At 32.9% G+C, this 16,591-nt stretch overlaps 1 protein-coding gene across 3 annotated transcripts in view; it reads left to right on the top strand.

Moving 5' to 3' along the window:
- The window catches only part of LOC150085924 (cytochrome P450 3A24-like), a 120,168-nt gene that overhangs the window by 76,884 nt on the left and 26,693 nt on the right, over positions 1-16,591 (top strand). The window contains exons 9-11 of one of the 3 annotated variants that reach the window (XM_090373583.1): positions 4,271-4,361; positions 9,160-9,320; positions 12,370-12,458. In XM_090373583.1, the coding sequence (XP_090229709.1) occupies positions 4,271-4,361; positions 9,160-9,320; positions 12,370-12,458 (341 nt within the window). Of the gene's footprint in view, positions 1-4,228; positions 4,362-9,159; positions 9,321-12,369; positions 12,459-16,591 lie in introns of all 3 variants that reach the window. The other 2 variants (XM_090373582.1, XM_090373584.1) reach the window with 2 other exon arrangements.

Here is a 16,591-nt window from a genome sequence, read left to right as displayed (position 1 = left end):
GAGGAATAATTCGCTTGGTCACTAAATCCAATCAAGGCAAATGAGGTGAAATAGCAGGATAAATGAAACCGTTTCTCTTCGAAAATGTTGAAATGGAATCATTTTTGAGAGATACTCTACAAGTATTACAAGTCTTCATAATCGTTATGTCTGCTGTTGTAAATTCTAGAAGTAATGGGTAATTTCCTGGAGTGCACAATTTTCCATCATTTTCGTACCATAACCAATCACAGATATCGCAAAAAGCTCCAAATGTACTTTTCAGAAATTGTCGTTTAAATTCTCTATACAACTTGCGGTCATGTTCTTGTAAATGATTTCATGCTTGACTACTATTGAAATCTGTGGAGTGTCTACAACAGGCAACTAGGCTGAAGTATGATTTTCTTTCTTTTTGGATGGTGCAATCAATGCTGGTTGGATCAGGAATAAATTGAAAATCTTCTCAAATCTGAATCGAAATCTTCAAGAAGTTCTTAAATATAATTTTGTGAAGTCACCAGTCCAGCTTGATGAGAAGTCTATATAGAAGGGTGATGTTGATCAAAATCTTGAGAAGCAGATTTTATTAAACTCTGCATTTTTTTTTTTTTTTTTTCGTTCTCTAGGTTTTTGAACTCTTTTGTCAACATGGGAGGCTTCTTCAGTGGATTTGAAGCTTTTATTCTTACATACTTCTCTCGATTTTGCTCAGCTGGAGTTTTAGTCATCTTCAAAATACTCTTATAGGTTGTTAACTGAAATTAGGTTGGTATTTTTACAATTCAGTAGTTAGTGAAATCCATTTGTAGAATAGTATGTCATCATAACAAAAAACTACTGCAAGAAATGATTGTTGTTTGTTGGAGCGATTGTTTTATTGTTGCATTCTTGAATCAAAACCATTTAAATTTTTAAATGGTTTAATTGAACAGCTATTAAAATCTAACAGCTACCGAAGTTATGAACGATGTGACATTTTATGCTTATGCCCGCTACTTCCTTATGCTATTTAGAAGATTGATGTTCATCTGAATGTTGAGAAGCAAATTTTATTAAACTCTGCATTTTTTTCTTTTGTTGACATGAGAGGCTTCTTCAGTGGCTTTGAAGCTTTCATTCTTGCATAATATTACTACCAGCTTCTTACGTTAGTGACTGAGTTAGCATCATTTAGGAAATGATGTCATTTCTGTCTCTTAGTATGAACGATGCAATGTTCTCACGACCACTACTTACTCTACCGAATCAATGTTAGTGACTGAGTTAGCATCATTAGCACCATTTAGGAAGTGACGTCATTTCCATAAGAAAATTTCGTTACCAATTGGTTTCACTTCAGTCCGAAAATGTAGTAGGTGCTGCCATAGATGTTTTCACATAAAAAAAAAAATTACAGTTCTCATTGCTCATAACGAATTGTTTTTTGAAAAAGATATTGTTATATAGAGACTTTCTTGAATATGTATCTGATCTGGTGATAAAATTTCAGTGAATATTATCTATTAGCAGCCATGATGTAAACTGTATCAAATAGAAAACTTTGCATTCATCCTGAAATATGCACAAAAGTAAGCTGCATTCTACTCATAATGGAATTGGTTTTTTGAAAAAGTTATTTTTAGGGTATCATCCTCTTGAATGTATATTTAACTAGATAATAAAATTTCAAGGAAAAATTATCTGTTGGCAGCTGTGATATCACCTGCGAAAACATCAAAGCAAAATTTTGCATCTGAAATTCTGCTTGACACTGCACCCAAAAAGTGCAGTAACTCAAAAATTGTTTTTAGAAATAAATATTATTATTGCATATTTCTTTGATGTGTATGTATTCCACAATCAAAAAATTTCAAGAATTATTTCTTTGGAATTATTATTTCTTTAATGCAGCATTAAAGACTAGCAAAAACCGGCCTTCGTACATTGCATGCAATAGGGAAAAGAGCACCTTACTTGTAACAAATTGTTTGTTGCAAACTGTCATTATGACATCAGCTTGGATGTGTATTTTATCAGTTTTCAAAATTTCAAGGTAAAAATGTCTATTGGTAGCCACATTATATTTCCAGAATCTGACTTGAAGCAAAATGAATTAATTATGACTGGAGGTGGAAATTGATAAATATTAAATTTGCTATCTGTTAAATCCCACATGGTTAGATGTCTAATGGAGATTGAGAGTGAGAGTAAAAAAGTTAAAACGATATTCAAAGTGAAAGAGTTGAGATTATTTTTAGGCATAATGCCAATAATATTGGATAGTGCATAATGTGTACTGTGTGTCTGCTCATGTGAGTAAATTCCAGTGAGCCTGCTACATGATTGAGCTGACCTACGTGTAAAGTGCACCATGTAGTATTTTTTTATTTAAAAAAAAAAAAAACATTTTATTTTCAAAATTTGTTTGGGTTAGAGTGGTGTCTCTCAGGGGTTAACAGTTGCTAATATGTGGCATATATCAATAATAATTTAGTAATCTCTACAAAACAATACACAGATTTACGTAATTTATATAAAGTTGCCAGCTGCATTTTATTCAAGTAAAAATAAATATTTTAATCTGATTACCATGACTTCTTTTGCATTAAATAGTTAGATTTACAGAGATCTCAAAGGACAGACAGGCCAGTCATTTTTCTCAAAATGAACAAGAAAACAATTCAGAGATATCTTCCCGTCAGAGATATCTTCCCGTCAGTTACAGCAGGAAAGGCACCTCTCTCTCTTATTTTCTCTGTAATTATGTTATTTTATATAAAAATTTTCAGCAATATTCTGTAGACAATCAATGGATTTATGTTACTGAAATGCAGCAAACAAAAGAAAACATATCTAGACCAGTAGTTACTAGTCTAGATATTCTTATTACATAACAGCGATATTCTTATATAACAAAAAATAATAAAATCCTTCAGAAATAATGCAAGGATTGTTAATTGCACAGAAAATAATCTCTAAAATGCAGATTTAAGTAAATAATTACTAGATGAACAAGTTAGCGAAAAGCATCATTTTAGTTCGCAGTAAATCACCATAGTAGGTGAAATAGCATCGTTTTTGTTACATCTGATATTGTGAACACCTTCACAATGAGTTGCCCTGACATTGCACTACTTTGAATAAGCAATGCTTTGCCAGTAGAGAAGACTAGTGCTACTTATTTTCAGCAGGTACCACCACCCAGATGGCACCATTTTGAAACTTGTTGGCCTCTCATCAGTGGACAAGTAGGTACCCTAATGATGCAAAGAGTGAGAAATCAGTTATGAAGTAAAACTCCACAATATGAGAAATGCCAGACAGTGTGCAATAGTAAAACAATGCAGTTTCACCTACTTTGGTGATTTACTATGAACTAAAATGATACTTTGACTAACTTGTTCATCTAGTAAATTTCCCTCCAGGTCCAACACAAAATAAATAATTTAAAAAAGGCTATAAAACTTCATCTTAATGTGTTCCATATCGCTAGAGTGAATGCAAATCAATAGTCCAGGATCAACACAGAGATTTGCGTTCGCTCTAGCTGTATGGAACACATTAAAATGAAGTTCTATAGCTTTTTTAAATTATTTATTTTGTGTGTTGGACCTTGGAGAGTTGGATAAGAAGCTTCCCTATAAAAAGAAATCAAGGTAATCCCTGTTAAATTATGTAATAATTAATACAATATAGGAGATATTGAGCACATATGAGCTCTTATTACACTAAAGTAAATTTCCCATAGTCTGAAGCTTTCACCATCCGGCATCTCTCATATTGTAGAGTTATACTTCGTAACTGGGTTGACCCTCATTGTATCACCAGGGTACCTACTCACCCACCCACTGATGAGAGTTGAACAAGCTTCAAAATTGTGCCATCTGGGTGGTGGTATCTGCCACAAATAAGTAAACATTAGCCTTCTCTACTGGAAAAACATTGCTTATTCGAGGTAGTGCAATATCAGGGCAACTCGTGAAGGTGTTCACGATATGAGATGCAACATAAGCAATGCTATTTCACCTACTTTGGTGATTTACTTCAAACTAAAATGATGCTTTGCACTAACTTATTCATCTAGTAAATTTTCTGTAGTCTGAGGCTTTCAGCCCTAAGCCCCTTTTTAGTAAATAATTACATAATATCCGATTTATAAAACATTATCATTAGTAGATAATTTATCTTGACAGTTACAATGGTTTCAGTGATGTTTTAATTTTATATATATATGTATATACACTGTATTCCTTGTCATATGCTTCAGCAACAAAATGATCTTCTTCAACTCATGGTAAATGCAAACCAGGACACCATTATAGAAGAGCAAGATACAGAGATGGAATATGGTCCTGAAGAAGGAAATTTTGATTCACTTCACTATAATTCTGAATATAAAAGTGAGTTATAAAAACATGTGTAAACTCTGAAATGAAAAATGTTAAACTTTTATTTTCTATTTTGTAATTTTATCTTACTTTAGGATATTAATTTCTCTGGTTGAATGGAACACTAAAATGCATGTGCATGCACATACCCCATCTATGACAGTATAATGGTTTTAGATTTTTCACACGTTTGAACAGGTCTGGATCTGAATCCCATTGGAGAGTGAAAGAATTTTTAAAAGACCCCTTCAGTCAGGGCTGCAGTTAGCTGATCTCAGGCAGAGGGAGTAGAGGTTTCTCTACCATGTAATTTTGGATTTTTCAACCACACAACATGCAAATTAGCTCTGAACTACACTTGTATACAGACATAATACACACCAAACCATACTGATTACCACTGTAATTGGTGCATTTTGGCTTGAGTAGATTTTAGCACGCACACACACACACACATACACATCCTAGATTTGTCTGCATGCAAACCTATTAAGATTGCAGATCAGCCACTAAGATATTCTTTGAGCAACATGATGCATAGGTAAACTGAATTGTTTGAAGGTAATAAAGCACTCAGTACCTACATTGGTGTTATATTTATTTCCAAATTGAAAACATGTACATAATGGAGTTAAACAGTCTTGTAACTGAAGAAGAAGTGGTAAGAAAATACCACTGAAGAAGTGGTATAAAATAGTAAGAAAATACCACTGAAGAAGTGGTATTTTCTTACCACTTCTTCAGTGACAGCTGTCTTTGCAGTATCACTATCACAAAAGTTCACTTCAGTTACAAGGACTTGTTAGTCAAAATAGACATGTTGTTCTTGTGACTTGTTGTTGGTCAAAATAGATAACTTCAGTCACAAGAACTTATTGGTCAACAACTTCTTGTGACCAGAGTGATCTTTTGTGATGGTGATATTGTAAAGACAGTTGTCATTGAAATAAGTGGTAAGAAAATACCACAATACATTTTACTTCATTATTTAAATATTTCCAATTTGGAAATAAACATAATAATACCAGTGTAGGTTTTGAGTGCTTTATTATCTTCAAGCAGCCACTGAGGATTCTGTATTTCTTTTAATAGCATTGTTTGAATATTACTCTTGTAGAGAAACAATCTCTATTAAATTATGTGAATTTAATGAATCTAAAAAATGAAAATAAAATATTACAGGTTATTGTGAGAATCAAAATGATAAATAGCTGTTTGAATGCATCTATGGTGATCAATCACTTATAAAATAAACACAAAAATGAATACATTATATTACTTAAAGCAGAAAGATGATATTCTGGCCAGATAAAAACAGAACACAAAACTGCATAAATAATGAGTAAATTTTATTTGGAGATTAAAGCAGATACATAGAAGTTACTAGCCTGACATTTCAGGAGCTGCCTTGCTTCATTCTTCTGATGCTTAAAAAGACTAAGATATGACCTCATGGCAGTAAAGGTATTTGCTTTAATCCCCAAATAAAATTCACTCATGTTTATTTATGCAGTTTTGTGTTCATTTTTTAGCCATTTATTCACCTATGTAACTTATAAAATGCCAAACCAAAAATGTATCCAAACCAAGCTTACTTTAACTGGTTTGGTACTGTAACGGAAATTGCCTGTAACACAATTGTTGGATTTCCTTTCTGGCACCTGAGGCCAGTTTACATCCCTAAAAGGAACACAAGTATTCACATAGTGTCTGTTAGACTTAGTTTAGCTTTCTTGTTGTGAATTAAACTGTTATATTGAAAATGAAATTTCGTGTTTTCATGTTTTTCACTTATCTTCTGTTATAATAAGAAGTCAGTTTAGAGTCATATTAAAATATATTATCTCTCATATTAAACTTACTTAATTTGGTTAATTTGGGTGAGAGAGAGAGAGAGAGAGAGAGAGAGAGAGAGAGAGCGAGCGAGAGAGCACGCGACTCATTTTTATATTCATAAACAGATGTGAGTGCCTAGAACTACTCTCATCTGGCTACTAATGGGCATGATTTTATAATGTAAATAGCCTTTCACTGCTCACATAGTAAAAAATACGTATGTTGACCAAAAAAATACAAACCTTTTGTATTTAGACAGTGACAAATAGAAGAAATGCAAATAAGGATTTCCACCATCTTTCCTATTTCCCCCCCCCCACATTCACCCGATCTCATTCCTTTTGGGATGTGTGTGGGATGTGTGGAGTGAACTATTTGGCAACAAAGTCCTTTTCCTTCAACTTTGTCATAGCTACATGATATTTTGCTGGAAGAATGGTTACAGTTAGACCAAAATGCACTAAAATGCCTTATAGAATCTATGCCATGCCGTACTCCTACTGTTATTCAAAACAAAGTTGGCCCAATTCGATATTGAATAAAAGTTTGTATTTTTTTGGCCATTGTGCGTATGTATGTCAAATATATCACTATCCAGTAGTGTATTTGATCCTAATATAAGCTTATAATGCACATTATTAGAATTTAATTATAAAGCCATTTTTATAAAAATTGTTTCATTTTCTCTCTCTAAAAATTCAAGTATTTATTATTTAGCATATTGTGGATCTCAAATTATTACATTTCATACTTCTTTTATTTTTGTAATTAAAAAGAGAAAGTTTCTAAATATTGTTGCTTTCTTGGAAGAGCTGTGCTTGCCCTGTCCATATTTTGGCTCCTACTATGTTTCATTTGTATAAAATTTGAAGAATTTTGCATGCTAAGAATTGAGCGTAAATTATTTAATGTTATGTATTCAGTAATATTTTAAGAAGTTTTAAGTGGAAAATCTTCAAACATTTTACACAGAAAACTTTTTTCTTGTTTACTGAATCTAACAGTTACTGTAAGGGAAAGAAATTAGAAGTATCATAAAGGTTTATATTATATAAAAGTAGAACAGACAGGGCCGACCGGGCTAGCTGAGTGGGTAAAGTACCTGCCCGGCAACCCAAAGGTCGCGGGTTCGATTCCCGCCTCGGGCTTGGATCAATGTACTGCAAAAACCTTGGGAGGTGCAATATGGCCACAGAAGCCGATGCGCCAACAACTACCAAATCAAAAAAAAAGTAGAACAGAGCATAAAGTTGTTTAACCAAAAGAAAATTAACACATGCACAAAGAAAATATCTTTATTGGAAAATTCAAATATAAAATGTATTGTTGATGAATGCAGATTGCTAAAAGATTATTTCAATATATCCTCCATCCTGCTCAAGGCCCACAGACTAAGACATAACCTTTAGACTTCAGTAACTGACCACATTTTTATGATGTGGTCAGTTACTGATCAATGAATACACCACATCTTTATGATGCCTACATAAAGTAATAATGGGGTTTAAGTTGAGTAACTTAGGTGGCTATTCAGCCATCCATAATGTCTTGTTCATAACAAGAATGTTGCATTTAAGAGATACAAGCATTATATATAATGTGGTGGAGCACAGTCCTGATGCTTTAAGTGTCGGAAATTTGTATTATGTGTCAGTTCATTCAAAACAATATTCTGAAACAGATCCTGATAATTTTCAGTTGAAACAGTACCACCAAAAAATAGATCTTCAACACTGTGCAAACATCCCAGAATTTCCCACATAGCTCCTACTACATTTAGTTCATGTCATATCACCTGACATGGGTTATTATTGCTCCAGTAGTCACAGTTGTGTTGGATGATGCATACATTTATTTTAAATGTGGCCTCATCTGTCCAGATATTTTGTTCATAAATTTCAAATTAGCTTCATATGTTATTTTTAAGCACTCACAAAACTCAGTCCTCCTACCAGGATCATCTTCATTCAGTGCTTCTGGCAGCATTAGCCAGAATCTGTTATATTAGCCTCTAAAGTTTCCACTTATTATTTATTATTTATTTTTTTTAAATTCTGAACCTTCAGTGAGACAAACTAAGTTCTCAAGCTGTGCATTTAGTTGGTTTTGTAGGATGCTCGACAAATGCTTGAGCAACATCTTGTATAATTTCTTTAAATATTGCCAGTTTTGGCCTACTGCTTCTTACAGCAACAGTGACACTTCCTGTTTCCTGAAACGTTTTATATAAATTGTGAATTATTTGCCTGCTTGGTGGAAGGACATGGGAAACTTTTCCTCTAAAAGCAGCTGAATTTTCATTGTCTTGCCACCATATTCAGAGGAGAAAGATGTTATTCTTATTACACTTACTGGCATTACACAATAATTAATTATGATAAACATTATAGAAATGTTATAATTGTGTTGTAAATTATGATGCACATTATAGTGATAATTTTATGCATCTAGTTTCACAGAAAATTCATCTAATTCTTGATAAAATGAGTTATATTATTTGTTATTTGGTTTTTAGGAGTATTAGCAACTAAGGCCATATTGCTCCGGGATATGCAGTGGTCATTCCCTGACCCTTCCGCATCCTCCGTATTTGGTGGTGATGGGCTCAAACCCCAGTCTAATCAAGAGGCGTGTGCTACGCACTGCTGCTCCTTCCCACCTGGCTACGGAGATGCCTGAGTTATATTGCACCCTGAATATTTCATAATAGTATCATATGCAGTATTCCTAATTATTATTTTATTTTTTTACTCTGGTCACTGCTATTCTAAGCACTATTAAGATACACTGTATTTATCATTGTAGTATTTACTTATTTTGTAACTGCTGTAACATTGATTTTTTTATAAGTGATATAACTGATTTGTCTTATAAATGTCATAACTGATTTGTCTTATAAATGTCATAATTGATTTATTTTTTTCATAATTGATTTTTACTCTGAAAATTATTCATGTTTCATATATTTTAATAGATTTGAATCAAGATGAGTTGGTTGCACAGTGCTTTTTGTTTTTCCTCTCTGGATTTGATACAATGGCATCGACTCTGTCCTTTATTGCCTACAATTTAGCTTTTAATCCTGAGTGTCAGGAGAAGGTGATTGAAGAAGTGGATAAGGTCACTCAAAAACATGTATGGAGGAATTTCAATAGTCCTTTGTCTGTATATGAAAAGATTTTTAAATCCTGTGCTATTTTGAAATTCTCAATTAATAATTTATTATGGGTTGAAATTAATCATGTTCTATCTACATTTAATGTATCTTTTTTTCTTAACTCTTTTGTGAGTTTTTAGAATTCTAGCTGAGTGATCCAGAGTGAATTTCTTCAAGGAAATTTGTAAAAATTGAAAAACTGTTATAGAGTGGGATTATGGTCAAAAATAAAATCAAGATTTCATTAAGAAAAATAAAATTTTTAAAAATATCATAAAAAATTATGTTTTTACGTGGTGTATGTATATATATTTTTTATGAAACATGTGTATCATTTGATACATAAATATGTCAATTACAGATCAAATTCCAGAGAACTTGGATCTACAATAGTTTTATCAATTGTAAATCCAAATTCCAGAGAATTTCTTAAACTTTAGTTTGTGTAAGAGAAGTGTACATTGCCTCAAATGTTGTTGAATAAGTGTGCTCACTTGCACTTTGGGTTGCCAAGTGTCTATTTTGACTCGGTCTGTTATTTGAGCTTTACTGTCCAGTTAACAAATTGTATCTGTTAACAAATTGTATCTAGTTAGCATATTTCTATCTGTGACCCCCCTTCCTCAGTCTTCACCCCTACTCTAACTGAATATGCATTTTATTTATTTTTTTTTCTTTTCTTTTTTTTTATTATTATTTTTTTTTTTTAGTATTATTTATTTATTTTTATTTTTTATTTTTTTTAAGGATCTTATCACTGAAATCTTAGGAAAGTAGGTGGCAGGGCTTGCCAGAGTACTTACTTCTAATGCGATTCCTCTATGCCTGACCTGCCTCCTCGGGCTAAGTGTGGGCAATGGGGGGGCCCACTAGGGGCCCAACAGCTAAAAGGTCAGAGGAACAACACAGCATGACACTACACAACATAAACATGTACCTTACACTTTTTAAAATCTCTGGCCTTCACAGTGTTCTGTGTTTCACAAACAGAGTACACAACACGGAGATGGGGGAAACCCCTGGGGCCATTAGACAATGAACACTTTATACTTTGACCATAAGTACACAGCACATCTGTCTGATCTTGACTTGTAGCCACAAGTGGTAATCCTGGTCAACTGTAAATGTTAATACAGCTCAGTTGATTGTGTCTTACTTCTCAATTTCTGTAATATGAAAAAACTGTAAATAATAAATATCTGGATGCCTTGGTCTTTGTATAATAGGTGTTTCTTCAGCATCACTTAAGGAATACAATGATACTAAGATCATCATATAAACTTATGCATAACTATATTAATTTTAATGATTACTGAATGCTACATAGCCATACAGTTCATTGCCATAAAGCAGAATATATAAGTACCAATAAACCAATCTGGTTTCAACTTAAAAATACCTATAACAGTGTTTTTAATCTGAAAACAATTGTCTTTTTAGAGGTGTGCCTTACATACAGGAAAATATTTTACTTAATTAAATTGGATCGTAACATATTTTCTGTTAATAATGGGAAGCATATATTGACTAAACCAGATAGCACAATGATATGATTACGGAAAGGTTGTTAGGACTTAAAAAAGAGGGTAACCTTACCTTTTAAACCCTTGAACATAACACACCAGAATTATCAGATGATAGATGAAGCAACACCTTTTAGTTATTTTGTTGTTTAGAAGTCTGAAGCTGCTCCTGGCAGTATATATTTTTTATTAATTTATATATATAAAAGAAATTGAATCTTATATTGTAAAATCCCTTACAGTGAACTTCACAGGGGTGTATGAATAATTTTATCACACCAAAATTTCATTCTAATGAATGTTGTTGAAAATTATGTCAAAAGAATCATTTATTAAAATTCTGCTGCATTTTTCTAATATATAGATGTAATTTCTGCTTTAGTTACTTAAATCTTGACTTTAAAATCAATAATAAATAAAAATGATGAAATGCATATTTTACAAAAATAAAAGTAGTTTACTAAAAATACTAACTACTCTTTTGCAGAATATCATTTTGAAAGCATATTCATATTTATAAGAAAATGCCACACATTTGGAAATGTAGTATAGTAGATACAACTTGTTCCTTTTCACATATAATAAAGGACAACTTCACATTTGAAACTCTTGAACATAATATGCCGGTATTGTCATTTAATAGTAGAAGCAGCTTTTAGTTATTACTACTTAGAAGCACTTTATTTTTCGGTTAAGTGAACTGCTTATAGGAAGGTTTCTGTAATGAAAAACTTAAAATCGTGAAAACATAAGGTATGTTTCATTACTGTGCTCATGTCAGCTTTTTGTGTGGTTTCTTTGATCTGAGCATTTTTTATTTTCTTTACAGAATGGAAAATTTGTCAATGGGGAAACAAATAATTACTAGCTCTCTCTCTCTCTCTCTCTCTCTCTCTCTCTTTTAATGGTGTCGGTTTGCTGTACCATTGCATAGTAGAGGTGTTTAAAAAAAAAAAAAAGCATAACCATTTAGAAATGGTGAAAACTTAGTAGACAGTGTGATGCTGAAGTACTAAATCCTTCTTCTTCCACATCTTATAAAACTTCCATTTTTGTTTCTTCAAGAAAATTGTCCCATAAAATTTTTTACAATATGAACAGCTTGTGGTGTTTATAATTTTCCTTTCATTAAGCCAGTTTCGTTTTAGACGTAGGTGGACTTTGAATATGTTGTACTGAATTTCATATCAAAATTATTTCATTCAAGCGAGATTTACAAAGCACTAATAATAAGGGTAGTTAGTTGGCCAAGACCAACTTCCCTTTAGTTTCACTATAAAGAAATATTTATAGTGAAATTTTTAATTTAATGAAAATTTTAATATATGCACAGTACAGGATTTTACTGTACTTTTCATATTTATATTTTTATAAATTGTTTTCGTTAAATATTCTTTGGTTTTGGTATCCATTTTGATTACCTGTTCTTAAATTTAGTAATATTTTTGTTTAGCCTCGGATTAAAGTTCCTTGAAGATGTTTTGTTTTCATTTCATTTCATTAGGGCAAACTGGATTATGATTCTCTTAAGAAAATGGAATATTTGGACTGGGTGATTTCTGAAACCCTGCGGATGTTTCCTCCAGAAGTAAGGTAAATAAAATTCATTACAGCCTTTTATAAAGGTTTTATCTTATGAAGGTTGAACTAAAGTAATGCATTTGTTCTATAACTTCTAAAATGTAATTGATGCAGTTCGAATTTTTCAGCCATTTATTATGACTTTCACACTTGTTTACCTTCTGATCTTCATAATCATCCCTATCGTGCTGAACACATTTGGCACATCACCGAATGTTGAAATCTAACTTCATAAAATTCAACAGGCTGCTGTTATTGTCCATGGTTTTAGTAGTATTTAAATTTGATTTGATTTCTGCAGTGTCATCAAATCAATCCTCCTCAAGAATACCGTCCTTCATTGAACTGAATAAATATAAAAAAAAGTGCCATATCTGCGCTGTGTCTTGGGCAGGACACAGCGTGAAGACACGATGACAGATGGACTAAGAAAATAACTGGAAAGTTGCTGGAGAGGCCTTCATCCTGCAGTGGATTGAAAATGGCTGCTGATGATGATTGGTGTACATCTCCATCCTTTTGAACTTATATCCTTTGTAAGTGATGTGGAATGTACTTAGTGCCCCCTTACTAAAATCCTAGATCATAAATCATTGTTTCTTCAATATAAAGTCCATATTGAATAAATAAAATAATCTCACAGACAGTGATTTTCTTATCTGTAAAAGTTGGGTTTTTTTCATGTGTGTTCAATTCTAATCTGTCAGTGTAGTAGAAGGCCTTTCAGGTAATTGTTTGGCTTCTATGCCTACATAGGCAGCACCACTACAAAATATGTCTCATCAAAAACAGCAAACATATTATCATTATAATAGTTTCAGGACCAATCAATCAAATACTAAACTCACACAACATGTACAGGCTTATAATCATAATCCATTAATTGATTCTGCCATTATTCCAATTAAATTAAAATCTAATTAAAAAATATTTCAATATGAAGCATTAGCAATAGAATGGTTCCATTATAACATGTCATGTGAAATATTGAATACTAAATTACCAATTAGTCTTTCTCCAATATGGAATCTCTTGTGCATCAAATTCCCAATTGTGTGAGTAAAGGGACTCGGCAACTGTTTTTAAGCTTCACTAATACCTTTAGCCAACTAATGATGTACACTACAAAAGTCTACCATTTAGACTCTTGGCTTATGTTTTTACATTACAACTTTTAACAATTTAAGTTCGTTTACATAGTGATTTTATAGGTGACAACTGGGGGAATGGGCGGTGCACCTGTTCTTCCTCCGAGCACAGTCTTAAATCATTAATGCAGTTTAATCTTCTGATTTTTTTAATGCCTTCACTTTTTCTACTTTTATAATTCCACTGTGAAAAACGGATAAGGTGAGTACCGATAATTAAGCAATTGCTATACTATTTATTGACATTGCTGATATTGATTTGTCTTTTTGCATTATACATTAGTTAATCTGTTATGGATGCCAGTAATAGTACAATCCCTCCTTGGACACAAATTTAGTAATGGCTCTCTGTTTTAGATTAATATCCATAGTTTTAAAAATATTTCTTGACTAAATGTCTGAGTATGAAAAGGTTGTTTATGCACTTCCATCAAATGATGGAAGTGCATTACCCATGCGTAAACAAACTTTTTATACTCTTAAATATTTAGTCAATAAATATTTTTAGATGAAACCACACACACACACACACACACCATCAAGCATCTCTCATATTGTGGAGTTATACTTCATAACCAGATTGTCACTATTGCAACAACAGGGTACCTGCCCGCCCACCGATGAGTAAGCCAGCAAGCTTCGAAACAGTGCCATCTGGGTGGTGGTATCCGCCAAGAATAAGTAACATTAGTCTTCTCCAATGGTGGAGCCTTACTTATTCAAAGCAGTGCAATACCTCTGCAACTCGTTGTGAAGGTATTCACAATATGAGATACAGTATAATTAAACAATGCATGCATCTACTACCTAGGTGTAGAAACAATGATAGTGCATTACCCATGCATAAACAAACTTTTCAATATCTACTTTTGATATTTACAAACCTACAAAGAAAATGCATATTATAAATACACTTACTTTTCAAACCTTTGATATATGTTTGGGGTTATATCTGTATGAAAAATAACTGTATTTGAGTAATTTGAGTCCCAACCCATCTGGTATGGTAAAAATGTGGAGAATAATGCAATAAAGGATATGGTTTTTGGTTAGTCCTAGCACTTTTCAGTGCATAAGTGCCCAGATGATCATGGAGAGTATTTTAAGTGAAGTTAATTCTGTAAATCAGTTTGTTACTTTTATGTCAAGTGACTTATTTTACTCTGTAAACAACTTGCATGTTAATTTCTTAGGACCATTGTAGAGAACTTAGTATAGATTAGATGGTTTTATTTTTTTTAAATGGAATTTGTGTTTTAAATGACTTTTTTATTCCTTTCTGTTTCTGAATATGTATGACGTTAGGTCTGTAGTTTATTTTATAGAGTTAAATCTGTGACTGCAAACTTCCTTTTTCAGCAATTGGTAGTCACAGAAAATAGATACTTCTGTCTCTTTGCTCTATAGATGATGGATTAAAGTCTAAATGATTAGTAGTTTGGATAAGGTATATAGTAGACTAATTTTTGCTTTTGAGCCGACTGGGCGAGCTGGGTGGGTAAAGTGCCTGCCTGGCAACCCAAAGGTCATGGGTTCGAATCCCGCTTTGGGCTTGGATCAAAGTACTGCAAAAACCTTGGGAGGTGCATTATGGCCACAGAAGTCGATGCGCCAACAACTACCCAAAAAAAAAAGTAGGCTAATTTTTGCTTTTGCTTAATTTCTTTATTATATTATAAATTTAATTTTGATAACTTCTGAAGTTTGTCTGTGATACTTTGTAAATTTAATTCTTACCTTTTATAAAGCTAATTCTGGTGAGTTACATTCTTTTAGGTTTATTGTAAGTTTAAATTCTGGTGTTCAGTAGTTCATAAATTTTTAATATATGCTTAGTTGTAATATTTTCTAAACTTGGTTATTACGTGATCCATGTTGAATACTTTGTTTGAAGGTATCATGACTTAGATGGAAATAGCCATAGCAATTACCATGAGTTGTGAGTTTGTTGCTTATATAAAGGTAAGCATAAGCAGCAGCCATTATCAGTATACTGCAGAATAGAAGCCTCCTCAACGATTCATGTTGAGGAAACTAGACCATCATCTGCCATGCTAGTCCAGTGTGGGTTGGCAGATTGACTGTATTTAGCAGTCAGGGTCTTGAACCCCATGTGTGTGCTACTGCACTTCCACTCAGCTACAGAGACCTTTTTTTTATTGCTTATATAGCCTGTAGCAACTATTCAAAGGTTGATCAAGTTGAAAATCATAGCTCAACTGATGATCCTTTTCTTTGTTCCTGTTGTGAGGAATGTACAATCTCAAGGTACATTACTAGATGAATTTTTTATTGAAGAAACAGGTGCTTGCCCTCTAGAAACATATATGAAACAGAACTCATCAGAAAATCATGTATCTAGTGACCTGTCAGGTGATACTCTGCCAATTCAGGCTGCAGAAAAAGAATAGTTAAATGCATACTGCTCTGGTTCAAGAGGATTTAATTTTATTGGGAGACACCATTGTCAGGGAAATGGGTAAAAAAAATTTCAAACCATATCCAGGTATGTAATAAGGATAGGTGAACTAGAACCAGGATGAGTCTATCCAAGATGAGAACCAGGAGCAATATCAATAGATTGATATTGCTCTTGGAACAAGTACAGAGAAGGGCAACAAGATTAGTGAATGGAACAAAGGGTTACTCTTATGAAGAAAGGCTTAAGTTTTGCAAATTACAGTGTCTGGAGAGGTACCTATGAGGTGATATGATTGAAGTGTATATGGCCTTGAATGGTTTGAGCCTGCTCAATGCTGATGGGATTCTTCCTCTTGCCCAGATTAATCGCCTGATGAGACATAAATTCAAATTGAGGAAAGACAGTTGTAGAATAGATGTTCCAGTAGTCAACCAGTGGGTGGTTGACTATTGGAACAACCTTACATCTGTTGTTGTAGAAGTTGACAGCTTAAATAAATTCAAGGCAGAACTAGACAAACATTTGGAGTGAATGGATGGGTGAAAGGGGAAGGGGTTTTTTTTGCTTATGCCATA

This window comes from Mastigoproctus giganteus, chromosome 5, assembly GCF_048544385.1.
Source record: "Mastigoproctus giganteus isolate SK-2022 chromosome 5, ASM4854438v1, whole genome shotgun sequence".
Lineage (NCBI taxonomy): Eukaryota > Metazoa > Arthropoda > Arachnida > Uropygi > Thelyphonidae > Mastigoproctus > Mastigoproctus giganteus.
This window is presented reverse-complemented; position numbering and strand designations above follow the sequence as displayed.